This window comes from Erpetoichthys calabaricus, chromosome 9, assembly GCF_900747795.2.
Source record: "Erpetoichthys calabaricus chromosome 9, fErpCal1.3, whole genome shotgun sequence".
NCBI classification, from domain to species: Eukaryota; Metazoa; Chordata; class Cladistia; order Polypteriformes; family Polypteridae; genus Erpetoichthys; species Erpetoichthys calabaricus.
In genome coordinates, this window is record NC_041402.2 from 5,709,898 (window position 1) to 5,736,048 (window position 26,151).

The window sequence follows — 26,151 nt, forward strand, 5'->3', positions numbered from 1 at the left end:
TGAAGGAGAGCTACACAGACAATGGGACAACACAGGGACTCCAGAAACTTGAACCCGGGTCTCTTTTTTGTGAGGTGTCAACATTACGACTGTCTCTGAAAATGTCATTCAACTTTATTATCAAATGGTCCTCATTCCAAGCAGCTTCAAAAGGTGCTTTAATATAACAGGACACCACACAAGGCACGTCACCTGATAATTCAAACCCGTCAAAAATCACAGGAAAAGAAGTGAGACTGGGGGAAATCTGACATTTTACTTTATTATCAAGAAAACATTTTTTTATTCTATAATACACCATAGCCAAAGAGCAGCCTCAAAGGGATCTTTACATGGAATCTGGAATACAACGAGACATTTAAATACAAAACAAAACCCCAAAGGATGCCATGTCTGGCTGAAAGGGTCTGCACAGCAAACATTAACAATCTCATTGTGGGAATTTAAAGATGTCAGAGCTCCGTGCTTCTCGTGTATCCATGAAATTGCGAAGTCACCTTCTAGGCACAGCTCCGTTTATGTGTCGTTGGAAATGTAAGGGGCGGAGCCTTTTCTGGGCTTTGTGGGTGTGGCTAAGCCTTCCCTTTGGGTGACTGTTTGATGCTGCAGAGAAAGAAGAAGCTACTTTTACAGTCAGTGCCCCTTCTCGTCCCGAGGTGGTACTGCTTACTTCCTCAACAACCGGAAGGTGGTCCCCAGGGATGCATGCATGCATGACATTTATAAGAAGATTCATCCATTCATAATCCAAACCCTCTGAGGGCAAGATTGCAGGGAAACTGGAGGCATGTCTGCCTCGTTTCTGCCAATGACTAGAGAAACATGCAAGTTCTTGTGTCACAAAAAAATTAGTCAGACAATGGGATGCTGGTGCCTGATGTGATGGAATACAACCATGGAGATTTAAATGTGGTGACCTCAAGGGGGTGCCACTGAGCTCCAAATCCCAGACACAAATGGGCTAGACACAGTTCCAAGTTTAAATAAACGTTCTTTTGTTGGTCACAACACTTCCTTTTGATGTACAAGTTCCAAATGCCAGAATCATAAAAATTAAACAGTCCTTTATCTTCTCCTTTCATTACTCCAGGTGAGTGTTGCCCTCTGTCTTCCAACTCTGACTCACCTGGTTATGGCAGAGTGGCTTCTTTTATCCAAGTACTTGTGGTGCCAGGGCATAGCCCATAGGAAGCACTTCCAGGTCAGGTGGAGGGAGAGCGTCTCTCAATAACGCCCTCTGGTGGCCCCCGGGGACATTGACAGGGTTGCTCTTCCAAATTAGAGGTCTTATGATAGTTTGTGGGTTGGAAGTGGTTGGTGAGGAACAACACTTTTTAAAGGTCGGGCTGTGTGACAGAGCTGACACATTGCAGGAGTCTGTAGACACCAACAGTAGATAGATAGATAGATAGATAGATAGATAGATAGATAGATAGATAGATAGATAGATAGATAGATAGATAGATAGATAGATAGATAGATAGATAGATAGATAGATAGATAGATAGATAGATAGATACTTTATTAATCCCAATGGGAAATTCACAAGGAGCCGGCAGTCATCCTAAAGCAGACTTAGAAGTGCGGTGTCTCAAGACAAAAGTGTATTCGGGGCGAGAAGCATCCGTCCCCATAGCAGTGCGGCGCTCTCATAGAAAGGCACAACACCACTAAAAATAACAGCCTACTTTCACCTCCACATGACAAGTGTGACCGTGTAGAAAAAATAAGAAGTGTGGTCCTCCGTGAATATTTTGGAAGGGCTAGAAGTAAGATAAGGGATGAAGGAAAGGCACACATTGAAACCAAACCGAATACAGAAGGGCAATTATATTACTATACATTATTATAAATTAAAATTCAAACTCAAGTGATAAAGAGTATGAATACTTTTGAAATAAAGTTAGTTACAAGAGCCCTGTGATGGACTGGTGTCTTGTCCTGGATTGTTTGCTGCCTTGTATCCAGTGCTGCCCTGACAGGCTCTGCACCCTTGAGACACTGAACTGAATTATGTGGATCTGAGAACATTGTGTGACATTATGATAAGGGGACACGGATTAAAAAAAAATAAAAAATCTGCCATTCTGAAGTAACCTGACTGGCGAAAGTCATCCTCTGACTTCAATCCGTCCAACCTCTGATTCTACAGAGCAGGTGTAATCAGTTCCTTAGAGATTAGATAGTCCGAGGGCTTTGACTCAGCACTTTGCTAGTCCTCAATGCCAGGTCATCATTAATCTGCTCGTGGACCTTACACCACCACCCATGTTGAGTACATAAACACTGATAGCCGCTGTTAGAAAGGCTTCAGTCTGACGAAGAAGCGAACGGCCCACGGTACAGTATGTCACTCTCAGCTATCGCCTCCATTTTTTGGCACTAATGCACTTTCTTCTTGGACAGGTAGACACAGGCAGAGTCATGAGGGCGTTTGGAGCAGAGGAGCAAAGTTTAACACTTTAAATGTCATTATTACACACATAACACACACATATAACATACATATGTGTGCATCATATTTATGTATGTGAGTCAATATGTGCATGTGTGAGTGCATGGCTCTTAGTGTGCAAAGAATATCACATACAGAGTTGATGTGTTTGTGTCTTATCAGGCCAACTATGGCGTAAGGTATCAAATCAGACCAAGACTTTTACCATTTTAACTATTATTAATTTATAAATTAGATATTCTTCCACTTTACTTCTTTTATAAGCTTATTTTTTACTACTTCAAAAGCACTTTGAGTTACACTTGTATATGGAAATGTGCTGTAGAAATAAATGCTGTTGTTATATGTTTGTATATACTGTATGTGTAAAGTACATGGCAGTGAGAGTGTGCACAGTATGTACGCTTCCCAGCAATATTCTACGTGTGTGTATAGGTAGGTGAAAGAATACCTCTGTGTTTATAGATGCACTTACAGTAAATATATATTTATGTGAATGTGTATACACAGTACATGCATATACACTTTTAGGTATTTATTAATTTATATTCAGTAAATGTGTATTAAGAATATTAAGAATTCTTACTGTAAATAGATATGAAAACAAGTGTACATTTAAATGAAAATATCTGTGTATATATACAGAATATCTTCTTCTTCTTCTTCTTTCAGTTGCTCCCATTAGAGGTTGCCCCAGCGGATCATCTTTTTCCATATCTTCCTGTCCTCTGCATCTTGCTCTGTTGCACCCATCACCTGCATATACTACTGTATATATATATTTATATATATATATATATATATATATATATATATATATATATATATATAAATATACCAGAAGGCTTTGCTCGCTAACCCCCCAGCCTGCCGTATGCGCCAGCCACTTCGTGTCTCTGCTGCTCACGTATGTGGATTTCACTTTCACCAAACAAATCTTTTAATTCTCGCAGATACGCCTCTTCATTGGGAAGAAACACTACTGTTCCCTGAAGGCAACACGAATTAGACGATCTACAAGTCTCTGACTTAAAGTTTAAATCCGAACAATATATTCAATCTCTTTTCGCTGTTCCTTTATTTCACCAAGTAGTAATTTCCATTTGTTTGCGCTAATGCGGTCTTTACTATAATTTTTTAGAGACTTTCAAATTTTGTGCTTCCATTATCTCTAAACTGTTCTGCAAGTATGTCGCACCAACATTTTTGAATTGTTTACAACGTTCTACTTTATCATCTACTCTTTGTCCTTTATTTATGGCCCTGGTCAAGGACTCGTCTCACGGTGTAACTGTCTCTCTCTCACGTCTCGCCTCTCTTCCAAAGATTTTTTTATTATGGATATAGATATATATATACAGAATATATATATATATATATCCATCCATCCATTTTCCAACCCGCTGAATCCGAACACAGGGTCACGGGGGTCTGCCGGAGCCAATCCCAGCCAACACAGGGCACAAGGCAAGAACCAATCCTGGGCAGGGTGCCAACCCACCGCAGGCCCGGTCTTAGGTATTATGGGGCCCTAGGCGAAAGGGGGGTCCAGGGGCCCCCTGAGGGGGGTGGAGCCCCCCTGGAAGCTCTGCGAAATGCGTGAAAATTAGACCAAGGAGTCAATCCGGGGCCCCCCGGACGCTGGGGCCCTAGGCAGTCGCCTACTTCGCCTATGCCTAAGGCCGGGCCTGCCCACCGCAGGACACACACAAACACACCCACACACCAAGCACACACTAGGGTCTATTTAGAATCATCTATATATATATATATATATATATATATATATATATATATATATATATATATATATATATATATATAGTGTATATATTTATATATAGTGAAAGGGTGGAAGGAATACAGGAAACCCCCATAAGGTGTTAGGGTGCCAACTGCGTTGCCCCTTCAAGTTTGTGGCAGTAAACAACAAAAAATAGATTCTCAAGAGCACAAAACAGAACATTAACTGTCTCTGGCTCTGAGAATGAATAGCTCTTGTGAGTTTGTAGATATCTCAGAGCTCCTTCTTAAAAGTCCATCCATTATCCAACCCACTATATCCTAACTACAGGGGTCTGCTGGAGCCAATCCCAACCAACAAAGGGAGCAAGGCAGGAAACAAATCCCAGGCAGGGCACCAGCCCACCGCAGGGGCAGATGCACCGACACCCACACTTTAGGATCTCCAATGCACCTAAACTGCATGTCCTTGGACTGTGGGAGGAATCCAGAGCACCCGGAGGAAACCCACTCAGACAGGGGGAGAACATACAAACTCCACGCAGGGAGGACCCGGGAAGCGAACCTGGGTCTCCTTACTGCGAGGCAGTAGCACTACCACTGCGCCACCCGTCCTAAAAGTCATCCAGGTCTAAATGAAGCACTGTTTTTTGAGGGCATCAGGCTTTTATAGCTGTTTGGGTGGAAGGGGTTAATTAGTTGCCTTCCAGGAGCATCTTCTCACTGCTGAAGAAGATAAAAAAGATTCTACTGTTAGCATTAGCACACCTTCTCTTGCCTTGGCAGGGTATTGCATACCTTGGATGAGCCCTGAATGTGTTCCTCAGATGTGCATCAGTACCAATATATATATATATATATATATATATATATATATATATATATATATATATACTGTATATATATATATTGTGGATGGGTAGAAGAATACATGGTGAGTCCCAAAACGTGTTGGGATGCTAGTTGGGTCATGATGGCACAAAACAGAAATAAGAACAATACAGCCTTCTAGTCTTCCTAAAGGTTATTGGCTCTTAAGAGCGGGTCTTTCAAGTGGAGCTCCATTCTTTGTCAAGTTTGGATCCAAAAGAGATAGCAACATCCAGGCCCTGCGTGGCACACAGGTGCAGGTCTCCATTTATATCGGGTCACAAAGTGCTCGCCTCTGAGGCACAAAATGTGTACTCGCGGTTCCCATCGACACTTCACCACAGCACTTAAAAATGTGAATACACAAAGGACAGCGCTGGCGACACACTGACAGTCGCTGATGGGTGCTGTTGGGGAATGGTGAATGAGTGACGTCCACATTCACAGGTTGAAAGTATTGTACTTTCAGGCTCAGTAGAGTATTTGTGGCAACATTTTTATAAACTATGAGAAAAATACAGTTACAGGTTCTCCTCAGATAATCCATCCATCCATCCATCTTCCAACCCGCTGAATCCGAACACAGGGTCACGGGGGTCTGCTGGAGCCAATCCCAGCCAACACAGGGCACAAGGCAGGAACCAATCCCGGGCAGGGTGCCAACCCACCGCAGGACTCCTCAGATAATGTGGAAACTCAATAAATTGGAGCGCGGATAATCAGGATTCTACTATATATGAATTAAAAGACTTTTGATTGAAAATAGCATGTATTTAGAAGTGTGAAGATATATGTGTATATTTCTGTGTTTGCATGTAGAGTATATGTATATAATGTGAGCTTGCATATATCTGTGAGAATGCTCATATATTGATATATGTAACTGTGTATACTGTATATTTACAGTATACTGTATGTGAATTTCCCCTTGGGATTAATAAAGTATCTATCTATCTATCTATCTATCTATCTATCTATCTATCTATCTATCTATCTATCTATCTATCTATCTATTATATAGTGCCTTACATATCTATCTATTCCTGTGGTGGGTTGGCACCCTGCCCAGGATTGGTTCCTGCCTTGTGCCCTGTGTTGGCTGGGATTGGCTCCAGCAGACCCCCCTGACCCTGCGTTCGGATTCAGCGGGTTGGAAAATGGATATCTATCTATCTATCTATCTATCTATCTATCTATCTATCTATCTATCTATCTATCTATCTATCTATCTATCTATCTATCTATCTATCTATCTATCTATCTATCTACACACAGTATGCATGTGCAGTGTGTATGACTGTATAGTTGTGAATGCCAAAATGCACAGCGTATGAGCTTGTACTGTGTGGATGTGTGTGTATATTTGTGTTCGTGGATGTGTATGATGCTGCGACACCTCCCTAAAGTGCAGAATGTGTAATTATGACTGGTCTCACGTGGACACTCGGACAGGTTTGTTGACCTCAGGATGTCTCTTTATGTGCACATTGCAGCTCCTTCATGGTTAATAAGAGGGTTTTCTTTGTGCCACAGATGAAGCCCGTGCTTCTGCTTGCCATTGTTCTGCTGCAGCTGAGCTTTCCTTGTGTTCAGCTCGCCAGCTTAAAGGACAAAGAGGAACAAGGCGTAAAAAGTCAAATAGACGGTAAGTTTAAGACTCCATTTGTTTTTTGAGTTCATACTATAAAAAAATCCCAGGATCAATGATACAGTGTGAAGGTAGAGCAAAACATCTTGAGTCTGAGCTGTCAAATAAATACTCATCTTTGTGTGTTACTCGCCCCACGTTGTTTAATCTGATCGTTCCATGGAGAATATAGATAATCCTTTTAACGAGTACCCATTTTGAAGAACGGTAGGCAATACCAAAACATCCATGAAGAGATCTCAAGTGACTTGAGTTTCATGATCCACATGTCAGGAATGCACTCGAATGTCCCAAACACATGGACTTTAGCTGTGTTTTGTTGTTGGGATTCCGGATTAAGAGATTTAAACGTGTAAGTTTTACATTCGTGTTCAATCGTGGGCACTGAGACACAGTGAGAGAGATCAGCTGACGTCACCTGGATCACAATGGTCAGAGACGAGCTCTGTGCGGTGGGCAGGAGCTGCTCTCCATTTAGATCGCGTCGCCTCTGAGGCACAAAATGTGGACTGGCAGTTCCAATCAACAGTTCACCACAGTGCTTTAAAATGTATAAACACAAATATCCACAGTGAACAAAACAGTGGAGCACGTGTTAACACTCAGTGCCAGTAACACACGGACAATCGCCGAGGAGTCCAGTGGTGGAGCGGTGAGTTAGTGATCCACACATTCCCACAGAGTCCATCGATCGGTGAAGTGGATTTCTATGGGGGTTTGAGAAAGTCTGGTTTGCAAGAAATGGTTTCGGAGAAGTCAGGTCAGCTAATTGGAAGATTTGAAAGGAATCTGTAGGAAGGGTCTGCCGCAGATTAATGGAAGAAGGCTAGTGTGATCACTCATTTGTCTGAGTAACACTTGGACAGTTACTATTCCACTCCGGTTTCCTCCCACAGTCCAAAGACATGCAGGTAAGGTGTATTGGCGATTCTAAATTGTCCCTAGTGTGTGCTTGGAACAAATCCCGACATTACGTCATTGCCTGGGTAACACTCGGACCTGTCGCTTACCCAAGATACGCCTATACCGTTGCCCAAGTAACGCTTGAAACTAACGTTGTTGGCACTTTTGGGTCTTATGTGAGAAGCTTCTGTTACAATGCCCGAGTGACACTCGGGACAAGCCCTTTTAGCACTGTTTTCACATCCCAAGCGACGCCCGGGTCTACCGTTAAGGAGGTAAACCAGGATCAGGATTTGCACGAAAGCGTGCACATGCATTCTCGTTGAGTCAGGAATTGCCAAATTGGGATGCTATAATCGATGGGCTTCGGCTGCAGGGAAGGTCAGTGGTTAATGTTTTATATGTAAAGAGTGAGGGATAAGTGCCAGCAGGAAAAAGGAAAGAAACAAAAAATAAAGCTTATAGTGTAAACATGTGATTTGGAAGGGAGTTCAGGAGTGGATGGGGAAGGACAAAGAGAAAGAAGGGCCAAATAGGTCGTATCTCCTTGTGAGTGGCATACCTTCCAAAAGACTAGGGTCTAATCTGCTCCACTGCCACTCAGAGCAGAGGAGATGGTAGGCTCTGGACAGCTCCCTGGGAGTACTGACTGGTAGTGGCATAGTGACGAAGAGAAGGCAGAGAGAGCACAGGAGCCTGAGTTTGGTGGAAAAGTCAGAAAGTACTGGAGGCGTGAGGTCATCAGAGAAGAGCTGCAGACTCAAGGTTCTGTAGGTAGGAGCTTGGAGTGGATGATGTGAATATGGAGTCGCTAGTACAGCAGGACCACCATATCCATGGGTGATCCGTTCCAAACCAGTGAGATGTAGTAGTTAAGGCATTGGACTTCAAAGCCTGATGTTGTGGGTTCAAATCTAGCTACTGACACTGTGTGACTCTGAGCAAGTCACTTGACCTGCCTGTGCTCCAATTGGAAAAACAAAAGAAATGTAACCAATTGTGTCATAAATGTTGTAAGTCACCCTGGATAAAGGCATCAGCCAAGTAAATGAAACCACAGATAGTAGCGAAACCCATACATGAGTCATTTCCATCCATGCCAATGATAACGTTTAAAGAATAAATTACACACAGCAGGGCGTTACCAACAATAATAATATACATTGTACATTATACTTGTGCTTTCTCCCATATGAATGGAAATCTGATGTTTTAGCTTAGCCATCAGGGGATGGTGAAGAAATGAAAAATATCTTGTACACACTCTAGGTGCGAGGGTGGATGGACTGGCATCCCGACCAGGACTGAGGGTGATTCCTTACCCAGAAAGGAGGCCATAAGGGAAGGATCAGGAAGGAAAGGCAATCTAGCCGGGTTTGTTGCTGGTAGTTTTCCTTGTCGGGAAGGTATAATAGAAGAACAGGGAAGGACTGTCTAATGGGGATCACATAATTCCCCAGTATACCGAGTGGCAGCATCCCTCAGGCGCAGCACTGATTTGTACACCAGCAAGGCATCATGGGAGTTGTAGTCCAGATGGACAGCCCTGTAGGAGTACATGGGTGCCACCGGAGGGAGCTGTGGGGAGAGGACTTCCATACTTTATGGAGGTTCTGTCTGACCCAGACAGCATTCCTGGGTGTAATCATGTGACAGTGGAAGTACTCCCTGGTTGAAGAAGAAGAAGCCACTCGACTGTCAGAGTCAGAAGAGGAGTAGGAGGACACTCACCTGCAAGTAGCGGAAGGAGAGGAACTGCATTGTGTTATTGAAAAGAAGAAGGTTGTAAAAGTTCGATCTTTGAATAAACCCCTTTATTGGCTCCCATGACTGTTGGGGTTTGGATTCAGTGGCACCTCTTGTGGGTCACACCATCCAGAACCCTCTCTTATGATATCCCATGCTGCAGTCATCAGATTTTTACAGGAGTTTATATTTTAACCCCTGTGGTGGGTTGGCACCCTGCCCAGGATTGGTTCCTGCCTTGTGCCCTGTGTTGGCTGGGATTGGCTCCAGCAGACCCCCGTGACCCTGTGTTTGGATTCAGCGGGTTGGAAAATGGATGGATGGATGGATATTTTAACCCTAACCCTAAGCCTAACCCTAGGGAGCCAAAAAAGGGTATAATGCCAATCTCTTGTACCTCCTTTTTTAAAGTATTTCATTTTGGTGCTCAAAAGGGGGTTATTCTTACAAAGGTTAGCCCAGCTAGGAAGAGAGGCTAAGTCTGTAACAACAAGCAAACTCAAAATGTTGGAATTAGAAGTAAGTAGGAAGTGAAGGAAAGACCCCATTTTTAACTGCTGTCTTGTCTTATTTCAGAATCCATTCTCAAGGCCGATCTGGGAGACGTCGTCCCTCCACTTGTCAAAGACTCCATCCCGAACGAGCAGGTGAAATCGGAGAGACAGTTGGAGCAGGAATGGAGGATGTCTCATGGTCTCTTTGTCGACAACGTTAACCTGCAGTGGATCCCCTGGAATGGATCCCTCCCCGACGGTGCCGTGTCCATCCTGAACGGGTACGCCTCTCGCACAGACTACGTCTGCAAGTTCAATTGTGAGGCTGGCTTCTACAATCCAAACAAGGGCCCGTACTGCTTATATCCCTATGCCGATAAAGAGTTTTATGCATCTACGTTCGATATTCTGGTAAACCGGGACAATTTTGAATTTACAGAGTGGCTCTCGGGGTCCTACGGGTCCGTTCCAGATGCTGGAATCCGATCCTGTACTGGAGTTGGCATCTATGTAGGAAAGAACAAGTATGGGCTTGGTAAGGTAGTCCCTCAACACGGAGCATTCTTCTTGCCATGGGAGGGTAAGGAGTACTGGTACAAGAATTACCAAGTCCTCTCCATCAACACCGCCACCTACAGTCAGCACATCTCTCATGTGGTGTATGGAATCGATCAGATCAAGTTCTTTCAACACCCTCCCGAAACATTAAAGCTGTCCACAGTTGTAAACAACGAATGCCATACAGTCAAAAAGACGGTCATCTTGGAGAAGACTACCGAGATCGAGAGGCACTGGGACATCGGTCGCTCCGTCCGCAACGACTCCCATTCCAGCATCAGTGCCCAGATCCCACAGTTAGGTGTAGGATCTGTGGAATTCACCAAAGAGAAGACATGGCAGTTCTCACAAGGCACTTCAACCGCAGAGTCTACCACCCATAAGATGTCCATCGAAGTAAGCGCCCCACCCGGTCACTCGTGCGCCGTGCGGATGGAAGGTAAGAAGATCAAACTGGATATTCCCTTCACGGCGCGACTCAGCCGTACATACATTAACGGGGAAACCCAGTGGACCTCCATCTCGGGCAAATATGATGGAGTGCAAGTCGGAGAACTGAAAGCCATCGTGGAACGCTGTGAGCCAGTCGCTGATGCCAAACCCTGTCCAGCGGTATAAGGGGCTGAAATCCTACTGACTACCATCACAACCACCTGTGTGAAAATTAAGGAGATCTGTGGTGCCAACCTGAATTATCCTTACATCCTTAAAGTTAACGGCACAAGACAAACAATGAAGTGCCAGTCAGAGAGATATGAGCAGAAATAAAACAAATTGAACCCACGAAAGACTCCAGAATCATTCTTTTGTTGTTATCCTCATACTTACCTTTTGTGATATCCATGTCAATAGCAGATTATTCTTATCTGATACAAGCCTGGGGACAACTCGCTAAATCCTTGGTAATTGGAGAGTCGCAAAATCCGACCCTAAAAATGCTTCACTCACAAGAGTTCCTTAAAAAAATGCTGCCCCCCAACAATGTTCTACAAGGTCCTATTAATGTTTGGGGTACAACTGACAACACAAGAGAAGCAACAACAACATTTATTTCTAGAGCACGTTTTCATACAAATGGCGTAGCTCAAAGTGCTATACAAGATGAAGAAAGAAGAAAGAAAAGTATAAAAATAAGATTAGGCAATGCTAAGTAACAAAGAATAAAGTAAGGTCCGATGGCCAGGAGGACAGAAAAAAACAAAACAAAAAAAAAAAAAACTACAGAGGGCTGGAGAAAAAAATAAACAAAATCTGCAGGGGTCCCAAGGTCACGAGACCACCCATTTAGCAACCACTGGGCATTCTACCTCACATCAATGACCTCAATCAGTCCTCATGGCTTTCAGGCTTCATGTGGAAGAATTTGATAATGATGGTCATGTGGACCCTCTGGTCTTCAATCCATCAATGTAGGGACTGCATGGTGCCCTAATCAGATGGCGGTGGGCACATCGCAACCACAGAACAGCAGAGAAAGTAGGGTTTAGTACAGATTTCGGAGCCATGATAAAAAAAGGTAATTCAAGGCATGTACAGAATATCAAGGTTACACTAAAATGAAGCTATGAGAAAGCCACGTTACAATAACGAGTTTTTATCAGTTTTTTAAAGTGCTCCACTGTATTAGCCTGGCGAATTCCTATTGGCAAGCTATTCCGGATTTTAGGTGCATAACAGCAGAAGGCCGCCTCACCACTTCTTCAAAGTTTAGCTCTAGAACTTCTAAGCAGACCCTCATTTGAAGATCTAAGGTTACAATTCTGAGTGTAAGGTAAGAGACATTATAGAATATAGGATGGAGTGAGATGATTGAAGGCTTTGTAAAGCATAAGCAATACCATGATGGCTAGCAACATTGATTCTGTTTGTTAAGGGAGCAGTAAAGGGGATATTTCAGAATAGATGTGTTAAGAATAATGCTTGATTCAGAACTGTTGTTTACATATAGGGTGGCGCAGTGGGTAGTACTGCTGCCTTGCAGTTGGGAGACCTGGGGACCTGGGTTCGCTTTCCGGGTCCTCCCTGCGTGGAGTTTGCATGTTCTCCCCGTGGCTGCATGGGTTTCCTCCTACAGTCCAAAGACATGCAGGTTAGGTGGATTGGTGATTCTAAATTGGCCCTGGTGTGTGGGTGTGTTTGTGTGTGTCCTGCGGTGGGTTGGCACCCTGCCCGGGATTGGTTCCTGCCTTGTGCCCTGTGTTGGCTGGGATTGGCTCCAGCAGACCCTTGTGACCCTGTGTTCGGATTCAGCGGGTTGGATAATGGATGGATGGATGGATGAAATATTGAAGGACGGCACGGTGGCGCAGTGGTAGTGCTGCTCCCTTGCAGTTAGGAGACCCGGGTTTGCTTCCTGGGTCCTCCCTGCATGTTCTCCCCGTGACTGCGTGGGTTTTCTCCGGGCGCCCCGGTTTCCTCCCACAGTCCAAAGACATGCAGGTTAGGTGGATTGGCGGTTTTAAATTGGCCAGGTGTGTGGGTGTGTTTGTGTGTGTCCTGCAGTGGGTTGGCACCCTGCCCGGGATTGGTTCCTGCCTTGTGCCCTGTGTTGGCTGGGATTGGCTCCAGCAGACCCCCATGACCCTGTGTTCAGATTCAGTGGGTTGGATGATGGATGGATGTTTACATATAGCAGATTCACAAAGTCTTCGGACCCCTTCACTTTTTTTCACATTTTGCTATCATGCAACCTTGTGGAAAAAACATTTCAATTCAGGAAGCACTCAAAATCCCAAAATGGCAATTTGAAAACAGGATTTTTTTATACATTTTTGCTAATGTCTCTCTATTATGTAAGAAAATCTTGGGTTGAGACGTGACCTTCTCGGAAAGACACTCTGACGTCCCGCGAGAACTACCAATTTAAAACAAGATCACGGACATCGGACCTCTCAGTTCATGTTCACACACTTCATGTGCTCTCAGCTCTTAAAGATCAGGGGTCACCGACTCCGGTCCTGGAGGACCACCGTGGCTGCAGGTTTTGATTGCAGTGAGTGCCCTGTTTTTGCTGCTAATTGACTTCTTTTGAATTCATTTTAATTGAATTGTTCTTGAAGACTCAGACCCCTTAACTGTTTCTTTTTCCTTAATTAGAAGCCAAACAATAATGAGATACAAAATGAGCCAAAACAACTGGCGTCCATCATACAGTATCTGAAAATAAAGAAAGATGAAGGTGTCAGGAATGTCGATCTGCTCAGGTCCCCCAAACATTTTAACAGTGTGCTCTTAGAAAAGAGAAAATCCTCAATTTCGGACATGTCTGCTATTGCATCATGAGAGCAGCAACAAGCCACAGAATTAAAGAACGGGTTTAATTAACGACAAGAATCGGCACCTCATTAAGCAGCTGGTTGGAGTTTGAGACCCCTGACTTAGTTGGCCTTCTGTTGGCTCCCTCACTTCACATTTCATTTCTGTTTGGGTGCCATTTAAGGAAAGAAATGAAGCAAATCAAAGGAATGATGAAGAAATTCAGGGGAACAAATCTTAAAAAAGCAATTCAATTAAAATGAATTTACAAGAAGTTAATTAGCAGCACAAACAGGGCACTCATTAAAAAAAAAAGGGTTAGAATGAAAATCTGCAGCCACGGTGGTCCTCCAGGACAGGACTTGGCAACTCCTGGTCTAGATGCCACGTCAACGACTAAGCGAAGAAGAAAGAGCAGCGTGTTGAAAAGAAACCCAAAAGTGTTGGAGAGAAAAAAATGCAAAAAAGAACAATAATAACCTATATGCAAATTCTGAAAATAAGGAAAGTAATAATCAGCCAGACCAAGTGGAATTGAAAACCTCGTAGGTCCAATTGGGGTCAGAAATAAAAGACTTCATAAAGACTTTCAAAAACATTGGCAAGAATCAGATGCAGAGCAGGTTAGAGATTATGAAAGTAGTAAAATTCAAACTTAACAATAAAAAGAAAGTAAAGATCGCATTAGCACAAGCAAATGGAAATTGGTTATTGGTGAAATAACAGAACAGCAAAAAGAGATCAAATATATGGACATAGGTGATATGACAGATGTGTGTAGATACTGTAAGGCTTTAAAGTTTAAGTCAGAGACTTGTCAGTCAGTCATTTCCCAACCCACTATATCATAACACAGAGTCATGGGGGTCTGCTGGAGCTAATCCCAGCCAGCACAGGGTGCAAGGCAGGAACAAATCCCCGGGCAGGGCGCCAGCAGGGCACACACACATCCACACACCAAGCACACACTAGGCACAATTTAGGATCACCAATGCACCTAACCTGCATGTCTTTGGACTGTGGGAGGAAACCCAAGCAGACACGGGGAGAACATGCAAACTCCACGCAGGTCTCCTTACTGTGAGGCAGCAGCGCTACCACTGCGCCACCGTGCCACACTTCAGAGACTTGTAGATCATCTAATTCGTGCTGCCATCAGTAGTGTTGCCTCCCAATGAAGAGGCGTATCTGCGAGAATGAAAAGATTTGTTGTTTGGTGAAAGTGAAATCCACAAACACTACAGGCAAAATATTCAAGTCTACTGTGACAGGTGTCTGGTCACACTTGCAGGTAATCTAACTTTGTCACCATTAAAATATCCGACTACGCCACCCAGTTTTATTAAGAGACTGGGAACTCCTGAAATTTGCTGAAAATAGCACACAGGTTTCTTTAAATTGGGTGGTGAGTAAAAACACACAATGAAAGACGCAACAGTAATTTCAGAAAAAAAAGCCACAGTAAGTTCTATTACACAAGACAATACAAAGTACATTAAAAAGATAAACGAACATAACAAAATCTAAACATATCAGGAACAAATTTCCTTTTTTTAAAAGGAAAAAACACAGTCCACACTCTAAAAGTCCGTTAAAAACAAGAATTGGAGGATACAACCTTTAGTGGTGCAGAGTCCAGTTCGTGCACTGTGTTACCCCAACACTTAATCGTTCAACTGTCCATGGATGCACTCTGTTCACCGGACACTCGTTTCCCAACAGAACTTGTGTCAAATTGATGAATCCCTGTCAGCGTCTCTTCGTTGTTCCTTTTTTTTCCGACTCTGGGCTCCTTGTGTTGCTGTGACCTCGGCACGCCTCATTTCTCATCTGTCAGCTTTGCTTGGTCCTTACAGTGCATTCGGAAAGTATTCCCAGCGCATCACTTTTTCCACATTTTCTTATGTTACAGCCTTATTCCAAAATGGATTCAATTAATTTTTTCCTCAGAATTGTACACACAACACCCCATAATGACAACGTGAAAAAAGTTTACTTGAGGTTTTTGCAAATTTATTTAAAAAAAAAAAAACTGAGAAATCCCATGTCCATAAGTATTCACAGCCTTTGCTCAATACTTTGTTGATGCACCTTTGGCAGCAATTCCAGCCTCACGTCTTGTTGAATATGATGCCACAAGCTTGGCACACCTATCCTTGGCCAGTGTCGCCCATTCCTCTTTGCAGCACCTCTCAAGCTCCATCAGGTTGGATGGGAAGCGTCGGTGCACAGCCATTTTAAGATCTCTCCAGAGATGTTCAATCGGATTCAAGTCTGGGCTCTGGCTGGGCCACTCAAGGACATTCACAGAGTTGTCCTGAAGCCACTCCTTTGATATCTTGGCTGTGTGCTTAGGGTCGTTGTCCTGCTGAAAGATGAACCGTCGCCCCAGTCTGAGGTCAGGAGCGCTCTGGAGCAGGTTTTCATCCAGGATGTCTCTGTACATTGCTGCAGTCATCTTTCCCTTTATCCTGACTAGTCTCCCAGTCCCTGCCACTGAAAAACATCCCCACAGCATGACGCTACCACCACCATACTTCACGGTAGGGATGGTGCCAGGTTTTTCCCAAACGTGACGCCTGGCATTCACACCAAAGAGTTCAATCTTTGTCTCATCAGACCAGAGAATTTTCTTTCTCATGGTCTGAGAGTCCTTCAGGTGCCTTTTGACAAACTCCAGGCGGGCTGCCATGTGCCTTTTACTAAGGAGTGACTTCCCTCTGGCCACTCTACCATACAGGCCTGATTGGTGGATTGCTGCAGAGATGGTTGTCCTTCTGGAAGGTTCTCCTCTCTTCACAGAGGACCTCTGGAGCTCTGACAGAGTGACCATCGGGTTCTTGGTCACCTCCCTGACTAAGGCCCTTCTCCCCCGATCACTCCGTTTAGATGGCTGGCCAGCTCTAGGAAGAGTCCTGGTGGTTTCGAACTTCTTCCACTTACGGATGATGGAGGCCACTGTGCTCATTGGGACCTTCAAAGCAGCAGAAATTTTTCTGTAACCTTCCCCAGATTTGTGCCTTGAGACAATCCTGTCTCGGAGGTCTACAGACAATTCCTTTGACTTCATGCTTGGTTTGTGCTCTGACATGAACTGTCAACTGTGGGACCTTCTATAGACAGGTGTGTGCCTTTCCAAATCATGTCCAGTCAACTGAATTTACCACAGGTGGACACCAATGAAGCTGCAGAAACATCTCAAGGATGATCAGGGGAAACAGGAGGCACCTAAGCTCAATTTTGAGCAACAAAGTATTGAGTAAAGGCTGTGAATACTTATGGACAGGGGATTTCTCAGTTTTTTTATTTTTAATAAATTTGCTAAAACCTCAAGTAAACTTTTTTCACGTTGTCATTATGGGGTGTTGTGTGTAGAATTCTGAGGAAAAAAATGAATTGAATCCATTTTGGAATAAGGCTGTAAGATAACAAAATGTGGAAAAAGTGATGTGCTGTGAATACTTTCCGGATGCACTGTACATGCGGATTCCCTCTCTCGCTGAACCCACATCCGGCGTCTCCTTGTGGAGTTGTCTCTTCCTCCCTGTAAGTGTTGCCATCCTTGTGCCTCATGTCATGCCAGCCAGGTACCCTCATCTGCCTACGAGCCCCTGTGCTCTGTCCAAGTGTCTTGGCAGCGTTCTCAGTGGACCGTTCCTTCTGCCTTCTGCCTTCTGCTGCCCAGGAGTTTAAATCTCCTTCAGTCCCTGCTGTTGTCAGTCCTGGACAATTAGTTTAATCAATGGCACATCTAAATTTCCTGGGTTTAACAATTAATGAAAACACAAGTTAACAAAATGTATTGTTACCAACCATTAATGAGTACAGATCTGCTGATTAGAAACCAAAATTGTCAAACATGTTAATTTCAGGTAAATACAGACATCCTCCAAGGAAGGAGAAGCTCTGTTATCACAACTTGGTATTGTTTGTAATCTCAACCACCTAAAGTGACTCCTTTGCAATACGGCAAATACCTACATCCTGCAGACAGCCTTTTAACTTCTCACCCCCCAGTCCCAACAATGGGTGCCTAATGGAACCACCCAGCGCACAAAAAAATGTCCCCCTCTGACACTACAATAATCTTTTTGCGTTCGCATCATTCAATGCTCAAAACGTACAGGGTGAGGCAGAAAGGACGGACGTCTTTGAAATGGCTAGAACTCACCACTAGGTGGAGTGACAGATGTGCTGTAGGTGGTGTTAGGTTTGCGAAGTCTTAGCATTTTTTTATTTTCTTTTTAGTTGAAGCCATGGGGCCGTAGACGATAGAACACCGCGTTTTTTTGCGTACGACTGTTTTGTCAAGAACAACCAATCTATTACCGCAGTTCAGCGTGAGTTTCGTTGCCATTTCAATATCCACAGAAATAAAGCTGTTCCCGCTCGTAACACTATCCTACGTTGGGTTAAAGCACTTCATACACGAGGTACACTAATGAACAAAAGACCGCCGGGGGCTACACGAACGGCACATACCCCTGAAAATGTGGAAAGCGTACGACTAGCCATGCTGCGCAGTCCAAGTCAATCTGCTTGGAAGCATTCTTCTGAACTTGGCCTCAGTAATCGTTTGGAGCGCTATATCGAGATGATAAACAACTTCTTTTTACCTGAATTACGATGAAAACGTATTCCCATCCGGCGTTTGTGGTTTCAACAGGATGGGGCGACAGCCCACACAGCTACAGCATCAATGGATGTTATTCACCCTCTCTTCCCCGGTCACCTCATTTCCAGGTTTGGTGACATTCATTGGCCTCCTCGGTCCCCTGACTTATCCAAGTGCGATTATTTCATGTGGGGTCACCTCAAGGCACATGTATTTGAGCATACATGTGTGGCACCCAGCAGCCATTTTTGTGCCAGTACACTCACCACACATGAGCTATTAGGTATAAGTTGTGAGAGACAGTGATGATTTGGGGGGATAAGAATGATTAGGCCATGGTGGGCAATATGGTCTGAACATCAGGATACACCATACTCTGCCCAGGGATCATTATTGACCACAGAGAGTTAGGACCTCAGTTTTACAGTATGTCTCATGGGAAGGACGGCACCATTTTTACAACACAATGCCCCCATCACTATACTGGAGCATTGGGATCCACATTCAGACCACAGGGTAAGTGACGCCTGCTGTCCTGACCAACGCCTCTTCCAGCAGCAACCCATGCTTTTTCCAAGATGGTCTCCCACCCAGTGTTGTGCATGAACGAGTTCAAAAGACCGCGTTCATTGAACAAGCTCATTTTTCTAAGAACTGTGAACTTAATGTAACATATTTGCAAGTGAAGAACTTGGAATATGAGCTAGTTCAGTTTTATGGGACATTATGGATCTGGTTTAGGTCCAGATTAAACATTTTGCCTTACCCTGTAATGTAGGGGTGGGGCCGAATCTGAATATTCGGATAAGCACAAATAGAAGATTTTTGTACACATTTTTTGTCATTTATTTGTTTTCGGGAAAAAAAACTAATGTAAAATCAAATTGGCACCGTCTGTGTCTGCCTGTTTGTGCTTAAGCTGCACCCCCAGTGACACGAGCACGCGGTGACACTCCGCTTTCACTTTTAGGAAAACATTGGACTTCGCAAGGCCACTTTATATTTTTCCCATTGAATATGCAAGATGTGACGTGAATTTTGACCGGCTGAGTAATAAGTTAGATCACCAACACGCTGGATCCACAGCTACCACTCGTGTTACATGGTTGGAAGTAGAGCGGTAATTTATATGTATACTTGAATCTACTTAATTTCTTTTTTGACAGGGAGGATATTAGCATATATGGTTATACATGTTTGTTGCTGGGTATAACTCAATAAAGTGTATTTAAATTAAAAAGTCTTCATAATTACTGTATTTTATTCAAAAACACTGTAATAGCAAATATAAGGCATGCAAAATTGAAAAAAGTAAACTCATGGGTCAGATAGATAGATAGATAGATAGATAGATAGATAGATAGATAGATAGATATGAAAGGCACTATATGATAGATAGATAGATAGATAGATAGATAGATAGATAGATAGATAGATAGATAGATAGATAGATAGATAGATAGATAGATAGATATGAAAGGCACTATATAATAGATATATAGATAGATAGATAGATAGATAGATAGATAGATAGATAGATAGATAGATAGATAGATAGATAGATAGATAGATATGAAAGGCACTATATGATAGATAGATAGATAGATAGATAGATAGATAGATAGATAGATAGATAGATAGATAGATAGGTGTGAAAGGCAGTATATTGTTATTGAGTGTATAGTGATGGGCAAAATTTGCAAATGTATCAGTTTGAAAATAAATCTACAACACCATAAAATGTACAGAAAATTAAGGGGTCTGAATATTTTCTAAATCCACTGTTGAACGTGGGAAAGGTACTATATGAAAAAAATGTATGAGTATTATTACATTGCAGTTGTTTATGTTTAATTAAACTAAAACAGTTTTAAAAGCTTTATTTTTTAAATTTTGAAATTTTTACTTATCGTGTATAGATTAGTAGGAAAACGTATAGAAAAACTGAATTTAAAGTCCAGGCTTTAGGTTAACAAATTTTGAATAATTGTTAATGCAGGATTCTTTTTCTATCCACTGTAGAAGCTAAGCTGCCAACCCAGCCACAGGGGATCCACAAACCAGTGTTTCTTTGTGCCGGTCCCAAGCCCGGATAAATGGGGAGGGTTACGTCAGGAAGGGCATCCGGTGTAAAATTTTGCCAAATCAATATGCTTGAGAAGAAAAAGGAGAAGAAAAAGTAGAAGCTAAGCTGCCGTGCTGCCGCAGCATTGCCAGCAGATGGAGACAAATCACCACTAATCATGTCTGCTTTATAACAATGGCGGCTTTAAGGAATGAGGCAGACTTTCATTCCAACCCTTTTCTTAGTCAGTGACCAGTTTTTTGCTGCTAATTGACTTCTTTTCCCTCCGTTTTAATTGACATTTTTTTTAAGATTCAGTCCTCTGAATTGCTTAATTTTTTCCTTAAATGGCACACAAATAGAAATGTGATGTGAAGTTAGTGAGCCAACAAATAACCAGCTAAGTCGGGGGTCTCAAACTCCAATTTCACTCCAGCCAGTTTGTTAATTAGAAGTCAGTTATTGTTGTTAATTAAACCTGTTATTTTATTCTATGGCTTCTTGCTGCTCTCATTCTGCCACAGCAGACCTTTCCATAATGGTTGATTTTCTTTTTTTTTTTAAGACCTGAGTCTGAGTCCTTCACCTTTCTTTATTTTCAGATTTTGAATATATCTAAAATCGAGAGTCCATCTCACGAGAAGGCTTTAGGAGTCATAGTGGACTCGACGCCATCAACTGCCAGTCAGTGTTCAGAAGCCATTATGGAGGCTAACAGAATGTCAGGGTATATAGCACCTTGATGTGTTGAGTACAAGTCACAGGAGGTTCTGCTGAACCTTTATAACACAATGGTGAGGCCTCATCTGGAGTACTGGGTGCAGTTTTGGTCTCCAGGCTACAAAAAGGACATAGCAGCACTAGAAAATGTCCAGAGAAGAGTGACTGAGCTGATTTAGGGGCTACAGGGGATGAGTTATGAGGAGATATGAAAAGAGCTGAGCCCTTACAGTTTAAGCAAAAGATGATTAACAGGATACCTGACCGATGTGTTTAAAATCATGAAGGGAATTAGTCCAGTGGATCAAGGTGGTGACTCAGTTGGAAAGTTGTTAAGGGTTAAGGAAAATTTCACCTAAACATGAGGTAGTTCTTCTTTACTCAGAGAACCACAGACATGAAATAAGTGATAAACTAGTGTGGTAGAGAGCAGGACTTGATGGGCCTTCAAAGCTCAACTTGATATTATTTTAGAAGAAGTAAACGGGTAGATGGACAGCTTGGGTTTCTGCTGGAAGAGGCGTTGGTGAAGCCAGCGGGGTAGGCGCTTATCCTGTGGTCTGTATCTGGATCCCAATGCCCCAGTGCAGTCTCCTTTACATTGACTTATCCAAGGTGACGTACAACATTTAGGAAACAATTGGTTCCATGTTTTCTTTTGGTTTTCCAGTTGTAGCACTGGCAGGTCAAGTTTCTTGCTTAGGGTCACACAGTGGTGTCAGTAGCAGGATATGAACCCACAACCTCAGGGATTGAGTTCCAAAGCCCTTTACCACTACAGCACACTGCCTGCTGACTTCAGTATCATTGAGCTACTTTGGGGAGATCTCAAAACGTGCAGTTCATGCAAGACATCCCAAGAGTTTATGGGACCAGGAGTTTTTTTGCCAAGAAGAATGGGAAGCTGAACCACCTGAGAAAATCAAGGGCTTTATCCACAACTATCTCAAAAGACTGCATGCCATCATTGATGCTAAAGGGGGGTGATACACAGTATTAAGAACTAAGGATATGTAAACATCTGAACAGGTACCATCCTCATTATTTTCCTTATCACTATGTTTTGTTTAATGGTGGTGCTGTTCTGTGATGCCATATAATTTCATTTGGATTCCATTAAAAGAAAAGGAAATGTGCTTTGCCTGACCAGTCGTCTTTTCTTTGAAGTATGGTACACATCTTACAAATTCTGCCAGGGTATGTAAACTTCTGAGCCACAACTGTAGGAGAGAGTAGTGATCGCTGTGCATTTCATAGGCTGATTGCTTTGGGCTAAAAGCTGTTCATCAGCCTGGTAATGTGGGCATGCAGGGCTCTGAAGTGTCCACCAGAGGGCAGAGTGGTGAAAATGCTCTAGCTGGGGTGGGTTGGATTTCTACAAATGTCCTTTGCTGTTCTGCTGCAGTGGGTAGTGAATTTCAGTAGCTGATCGCCAGTAATTCTCTGAGCCATTTTGATGGTACGCCGGAGGGTCTTAATGTGAAAGGGGTCTCTCTTTGAACTGCCTTCCCAAGGTTTCTTCTATTTTTCCCTACAAGGTTTTTTTTGGGAGTTTTTCCTTGTCTTCTTAGAGTGTCAAGGCTGGGGGGCTGTCAAGAGGAATGGCCTGTTAAAGCCCATTGCAGCACTCCTTGTGTGATTTTGGGCTATACAAAAATAAACTGTATTGTACTGTACTGTACTGTATTGTACTGTGGTAAATGATTTGCGGGTAAATGCAGACAGAGGCCATTTATCTGTTCTCATCCTCTTAGATCTGAGTGCCACATTTGACACCATTGATCATAATATTCTTAAGGATCGCCTTAGTCAGTGGGTGGGCCTCTCTGGCAGCGTCTTAAATTGGTTTGAATCCTACCTGGCAGGGAGAAAATTCTTTGTTAGTTGTGGTAATTATACTTCAAAGACACATGATATTCTACATGGTGTTCCACAAGGCTCTATCCTGGGTCCACTGCTCTTCTCAATCTACATGCTTCCGTTAGGTCAGATTATCTCAGGACACAATGTGAGCTACCACAGCTATGCTGATGACACACAGCTGTATTTATCAATAGCGCCTGATGACCCCGAATCTCTTGATTCACTAACACAATGTCTGACTTGTATTTCAGAATGGATGGATAGTAACTTTCTCAAGTTAAATAAAGAGAAAACTGAAATCTTAGTGATTGGCAATAATGGATACAATGAGGCTATTAGAAATAAACTGGAAGCATTAGGATTAAAAGTCAAAACGGAGGTAAAAAGCTTAGGGGTAACTGTTGACTGTAATCTAAATTTTAAATCGCATAATAATCAGATCACTAGGACAGCATTTTTTCACTTAAGAAACATAGCAAAAGTTAGACCTCTTATATCATTGAAAGATGCTGAGAAATTAGTTCACGCGTTTGTTTTCAGTCGACTAGATTACTGTAACGCACTCCTCTCAGGACTACCCAAAAAAGACATCAATCGATTGCGACTAGTGCAGAATGCAGCTGCTAGAATCCTTACCAGGAAAAGAAAATCCGAGTACATCTCTCCAGTTTTGATGTCACTACACTGGTTACCTGTGTCATTCAGGATTGACTTTAAAATTTTGCTTAGGGTTTATAAAGCTTTAAATAATCTCGCCCCATCCTATATATCGGAATGTCTGACACCTTATATTCCAAATCGCAACCTCAGATCCTCAACTGAGTGTCTCCTTAGAATTCCAAGAGCAAAACTTAAAAGAAGTGGTGAGGCGGGCGGCCTTCTGCTGTTAGGCACCTAAAATCTGGAATAGCTTACCAGTAGGAATTTGCCAGGCTAATACAGTGGAGCACTTTAAAAAACTGCTGAAAACACATTACTTTAACATGGCCTTCTCATAACTTCACTGTAATTTAATCCTGATACTCTGTATATCCAATTCATTATAATAACTATTCATGGTGGCTCTAAAATCTGTACTAACCCCTATTCTCTCTTCTGTTTCCTTTTCCGGTGTCCTTTTGGTGGTGGCTTGTGCCACCACCATCTACTCTAAGTAACATGAAGTTCCAAAAATGATGGATGGATTAAAAGCCAGAAGTCTGTATGACCATCAGCATCAAGTGACTCCGTGAGAACCCGAACTACAAAGAGGACTATTTCATTTATGTTAGGTAGAATGCCCAGAGGGGACTGGGTGGTCTCGTGGCCTGGAACCCCTACAGATTTTATTTTTTTCTCCAGCTTTCTGGAGTTTTTTTTTTTGTTTTTTCTGTCCACCCTGGCCATCGGACCTTACTCCTTTTCTATGTTAACTAATGTTGCCTTATTTTAATTTCTTATTTTGTCTTTTATTTTTCTTTTCTTCATTGTGTAAAGCACTTTGAGCTACTTTTTGTATGAAAATATGCTATAGAAATAAATGTTGTTGTTGTTGTCGTTGTACTGTTCTCAGAGGTGCAGCCCAGACTCATGGGGTGGCACTACGTGACTACAGGCTCTGTGGTGCACCTGTAGATATTAACCACCGGCTGTCGTGGCAGTTGTGTTTTCTTCAGGCTCGTCAGAAAGTGAATCCTCTGAAGTCCTTTCTTGGCCGTTGTTGTCTTGTTCATTGTCCATGACAGGTCCTGGCAGATGTGGACTCCCAAGAATCTGAAACTCTGGCCTGTCTTCACCCTCTCACTGTGAATACTGATGGGATGGTGACCGTTGTGTTTCAGAATCCTGAAGTCCAGAATCAGTTTCCTCAGTTTTCTTGGAATTAAGTGCCAGGTTGTTGTTATGGCTCCAACTCTCCAGATTCTTGACTTCTCTATGGGCTGCATCATCATTATTGGAGATCAGGCCTATCATTGTGGTGTCATCTACAAACTTTATTATGATGTTAGTGACCTGGGTAGATTTGCAGTCATTTGTGAAAGAAGAGGGTGTAAAGGAGAGGGCTCAGCACACAGCCCTGCGGTACCCCAGTGTTCAGTATTAAGAATGAGGAGAAGTTCTTACCCACGGGCACAGTTCTTGAGAAAATCTAAAATCCAGTCACACAGGTGTGAGTTGAGACCCAAGTTGTTTAGTTTAATAGCCATGTGGACCTAACAACGGGTACTCAAAATGGCAACAATCAAAGGACCTAAAACGGCATCCAAGACATTACAAAAACAAAAGACAGCACCTAAGTCATTAGGAATATCGAGTAATTAATGGTAGCCATGGAGATCGGCCAGAGTATGAAGCTACACGTCAGTGTCACGCCAGAACCAACAGGTGAAGTGAACAAATTCACCTATTTGGGCATCTTCATCATGAGGGACGGTGGCACAGACAGAAATGTCATGTGCAGAGTTAGAACAATGGTGGAAGTCTTCCAACGAATGCTCAAGAGTTGGTCAACAACATCGATCAACGAGGCCATGAAATTTCATCTCTACAGCAGCATTGTGAACCCAGCACCCATATACACCAGCGAGAATTGGAGAATGGCAAGGGGCATAGATCAGTAACTCATTGTCTTCCATCAGAGGTGCATACGACGGATCTTGGGTATCACCTACCCACGGACAAACCCCGAACAAGGATGTGCAGCAGCAGAGCGGTTTACAGAAACTGGAAGGCCATGTGTATGTCTGTCCAAACACCGAATCTCAAAGACAGCAATCGACTGGAAACCAAGGAATGGTAAATGGAACCAAGGGTGCCCGTTGCAGACCTGGCAGGTGATTTTTCAAGAAAATCTTGCAGCCCACAAAACATAGAATGGAACGAACCTGCAGCCAAGACTAGGGACAAGACTCAATGGAAAACACTCATTACTCAACGCGCCACATGACATGGGAGGCACTAAGCTAAGTAAAGGAACTAATGACAGGAACAGAATCCTCAACTTCAAAGCCCCCCAATTCAAGTGCAAGATTGTACCAACCAGATGAGCCAACGGCAAAACCAAATCAAGTTTCAAAGTGTTCAGAAGTAATTCTTGTAAACACAAAATAGATGTTTTACAGTGTATTACGTTTGAATTGTCTGTGTGAGTGGGTGGGTGTATTGGGGGGCACCAGAGGTGCCAATGCCCATGGGCACTGTAGAGTTCTAATCCAGGACTGCATGAACTGAATAAAA

At 43.0% G+C, this 26,151-nt stretch overlaps 1 protein-coding gene across 1 annotated transcript; it reads left to right on the plus strand.

The window, feature by feature from the left end:
• The first annotated feature begins 2,242 nt into the window (after positions 1-2,242).
• Positions 2,243-11,198, plus strand: LOC114657151 (natterin-3-like). Its single transcript, XM_051931616.1, has 3 exons — positions 2,243-2,345; positions 6,602-6,713; positions 9,942-11,198. The coding sequence occupies exons 2-3, from the start codon at positions 6,602-6,604 to the stop codon at positions 11,033-11,035; spliced, it is 1,206 nt and encodes a 401-aa protein (XP_051787576.1). The 5' UTR covers positions 2,243-2,345; the 3' UTR covers positions 11,036-11,198.
• Positions 11,199-26,151: the final 14,953 nt, after the last annotated feature.

Bases quoted from the DNA above. Each gene is read 5' to 3' on its own strand.
- LOC114657151 (XM_051931616.1), top strand. From the start codon at position 6,602: ATGAAGCCCGTGCTTCTGCTTGCCATTGTTCTGCTGCAGCTGAGCTTT. The intron at 6,714-9,941 runs GTAAGTTTAAGA...GTCTTATTTCAG, and splicing joins CGTAAAAAGTCAAATAGACG to AATCCATTCTCAAGGCCGAT.